Below are 4,058 nucleotides of genomic sequence, written 5' to 3' on the forward strand. Positions count from 1 at the left end.
TAGTAGGCGATCCATGAAAGATGAGATGATATAGTCTGTTATTTTGAGGTAATACAAATCAACTTACAAAAAATAAGTCATTTTAATTAGTATGTTATTTTTCTATGAAAAAAATTATTCAAATTTTGTATATTTTAAAAGAAAAAAAATGAAAAAGAAAAATATTTTGATAAATATGTATATTTAGCAGCATTTGTAAAAGGAAAATCCTATACACATTAAAACTTTTAATATTTTTATTATTATATCTTAATTTATGTTTTCAATTTTTAAAACTGTGAAACTTAAAATTTGTTGGAAACATTAAGATTAAAAAGGTAGGCTGAAAAACACATTACATGAATATATGAGAATCAATTTTATAATTAATTATATTTTTCCATTATATTTAATTAAACTAGCATGTCAAAAATAAATACAAAATTTCAAAATAATTTTAATTAAATTACAGTTGTGAACATTAACAATATTAAAATAAGAAACTCAATTCACAATAATAATTAAAAATATTTTGATAATATATTTTTATTTTCTATATATATCTTTATTAGGTAATGTGAGAGGTGACAAGTTTTATTTGTAAGTTGAGTAACATCCAAAGGCATATAAATCATCAAAATTACTAGATTAGGTTTTGAATTAGTGACATTTCCACCATATAGTGATTTAGCCTAATAAGACATATAAATCATCAAAATTACTAGATTAGATTTTGAATTAGTGACATTTCCAATATAGTGATTTAGCCTAATAAATTGTAGCCATCTATTCTATTACTCATAATCTACTTTATTCTAAATTTTTAATTGAATTAAAATTTGTAAGTCTATATAAAAATTAAATAACATTTTAATTAATATACAATTCCATCATTTAAAAAATAGAGATTATAAATATTAGAATAAAAAAATTAGAATATGCAAACATAACGCTTATCTTAATTTTGAACTTACATATTTCACACTTGTACTATGGTGAGTTGATTATTATTTGATTTTTATGATTTAAAAATTTAAATCACAATTTTTTAATATTTTGTTTCAATCATAAAAATATTTTACACTTTTACAATGGTGATGGTGATTATTATTTGACCTTCAGAGAGTATTTAATAAAAAAATGCTCACTATAATTTTGTAAACCAAACTTAAAACCAATATAAAAGAATTACATTCCTCACACATGAGTATACAGATATATGAATATCAAGAAGATTTGGCCTCTCAAAGTTAGGGTCTGTAATTTGAATTAAAAAACACGTTGTACCATGATGATGAATAACTAAAACCAATACCATTTATTTGACCTTGAAAAGTTAAGAGAATCATTAGAACTCTAATATTTTATATTTCTTAATTAAACAAAAGGGAGAGAAGGTCTCCAAAATCACTGTATTTTGCGGCCCAAACTCAAAACCAACATAAATTAGATTATGTCCAACATATATGAGTATTAAGAGGATTTGGCCTGTGAAATTTAGGGTTGGTAATTTGAATTGAAAGGCACTTTGTACGTTTCTACAATTAGAACTTATAGTCAAGGAGGTTTTGAAAATTTAGGGTTGGTAATTTGAATTGAAAGGCACTTTGTACGTTTCTACAATTAGAACTTATAGCCAAGTAGGTTTTGAAATCAGAGAGGTGCACAGTATGTGAAATGCCAGGGCTGATGTTCAAACGAATTTCACATTGAGCAACTCTATTACAACGACAGCAAGGAGGCCGGGTACGGCGAAAACACAGCAGAAGGAAACAGGCACCTTGGAAAGCAGATGGAAGCGGCAATCCCATATTGGACTGCTTTGCAGTACTAAAATATATACAATACATGGCAACCAAACATACCTTTACATTAGGGTTCAAACTGGTTGTACCACTTCTTGCAATCATAGACAGAGCAGAAAGCCTGCAAACAAGTCACCGCCAAAAGTATCGCTGTAGCTACCAGAGAAAGGGATTTCCACGACCCAAATATATGTTTGTTCAGAAACTCCACCACAACAACATTCCATTTTCTGTTATAATGCTTGTTAATGTCCTTTATAACCTTGTCCAGATACGTAACGTTTGTGAGACGAACGCACTTACCCATGCTGTTCCACAGACTGGCAACATCTCCTTCGCTTTGGAGGTGGTTTGAAATAATTCCGCTCTCTTTCAGCAATCTAACATCTTCTTCGCTGTCGATCATCCCGTTCATGAAATCGGTGTATCGTGTGAAAACCTGCGCACCTGGAACCGCAGAAGCTTCAAATGCCACCAGATTTCTCATGATTACCTCTGCGTTGGCATCCAACCTTACTTTCGAGAGGAAAGCGTGGCAGTCTTCTCATCAAATTGTATTGTGGTGAGGTCGCCGTCGGTAGGAACGAATTTGAGTCCCGCATAATATAAATCTGCCACAGACGGAATAGCTAGTTCATCTCTCGTGGGCGGTATAAAATTAACAGAGGATTCTTTGCCCTTCTCCTCTATTTCTCCGTCTCCTGCGTCCTCAGATTTGATTTCATATTTATCGACAAAAACACCCGAGGGTTTCTTCAAGGCGCTGAGAACGGGTATATTCTCAATAATAGAAAAAAGACGTGAGAGCAACTCTGTCACAAATTTAATCGGACCTACCTTAATAGAGGAGAGAGTCTCCCAAAGCAAACTGAAGGCCTGTGTAACTCTTGACACGACCTCGGTATCAGGCGCATCGTTTCCTTCCTCGGTTAAACTTGGACTCTGATTGCTGGAAACAGGGACGACATCGTAATACAGCACCTCGAGCACGTGCCCTTTTTCGTTTATATGGAGCTTTGAATCTTCAGGCAACTTGAAGATGAAATGCGATAATTCTTGGCACACAAGCCGCAGCAGGCTGGATAGCCTCTCCTCTGCCTTGGGTTTAGAGCCCAACTGCAACTCCAAAAGTGTTTGCAAAAGAAAGAGTGGCAATTGATTTTCCAGCATCATGAGATCTCTGAAAATGGAGTTGTGGGTAGAACCGGTGCCAGTCGGATGTAAGACTCGTCCCAGATCCTTCACGTCCACGTCAGAGCTTTTGTTGGCATGTCTGACATAAAACTGCAAACGCTCGAGAAGAAAGGCGGCGTCCAGGGCCATGATCCATGCCAAGGTTTCCTCATTAAAGTCGACGAACTTGTGATAGCAGCTCCGGATTTGCCAATCGTGCTTCCTAAATTCCTCCACAACAACAGCTTCAAACTTGCGGCCGTTGATTCTTTTCTGAAATCTACGAGCGGCTGCCAGTTTGTAGCGCTCCATATGGTGGAGCTCTGATCGGCAGTGGTGATAGGAGCCGATAGAAACGGATTGAGGTGTGTACGCTTCGGGCTTCAGTGCCAATAATTCTTTGGGCATATTCAACACGGACGCACAGAACTCGTCCTCGTCTTCTTGATCTTCTTGCAGTATATCCCGGCTTTTCTTGATCTGAATAACCCAATCATTCTCATCGACCCTCACTTCAAAGGTAGTGTTGCATTCCATGTTTCGAAGTCGGAGTAAGTAACCTATAATAAACGAAATGAGAAAACTAGAAAATATACCTCCGAGAGAGTTGAGGGACTGCGCGGCATTATATGGAACTCATCTGGTAGATAAATACAGAGGATGGAGGCCTTAGCCCGTAAGTCATCGTTTCCCCTGATCTTACAAAGTATCTTCACGTGTGTCCTTGCCTACGACAGTCACCTGGACTTTGTTGCCAGGGTAGTGTACCAAAAGGTGCTGTTTTTTTGCAATGGAGTCCTTCAATTATGTACGGACACGTTATCCTACACCTACCCTATGGATTTTATGGTAATGCGTTAGCTGGAAGGTTTTATCTTTTTATGTATATCGAGCTAAAATCAGTGAAATCACTATTACAATGAGTATTAATTCATATCTGACTTTAAAAAAAAAAAAAATAATTAAACAATAATTATAATGATGAATGAATTTTTTCCTGCCAAGAGAGTCAAATTTATTTGTATCTGCTTTTTTCTTAATTTAAAATTAAATTAAATTCATTGCCATTGAGAATCTGTCAGTTTCACAATTTCTTTTATA

General features: G+C 35.1%; 1 protein-coding gene across 1 annotated transcript; it reads right to left on the reverse strand.

Moving 5' to 3' along the window:
- Nucleotides 1-2,297: 2,297 nt before the first annotated feature.
- On the reverse strand, nucleotides 2,298-3,494 carry LOC149193250 (putative UPF0481 protein At3g02645). Its single transcript, XM_089407262.1, has one exon. The coding sequence runs from the start codon at nucleotides 3,492-3,494 to the stop codon at nucleotides 2,298-2,300; it is 1,197 nt and encodes a 398-aa protein (XP_089263388.1).
- Nucleotides 3,495-4,058: the final 564 nt, after the last annotated feature.

This window comes from Pinus tabuliformis, chromosome 2_2 (genome assembly GCF_031772625.1).
Source record: "Pinus tabuliformis cultivar Carrire ecotype Pingquan chromosome 2_2, CPIR1, whole genome shotgun sequence".
Lineage (NCBI taxonomy): Eukaryota > Viridiplantae > Streptophyta > Pinopsida > Pinales > Pinaceae > Pinus > Pinus tabuliformis.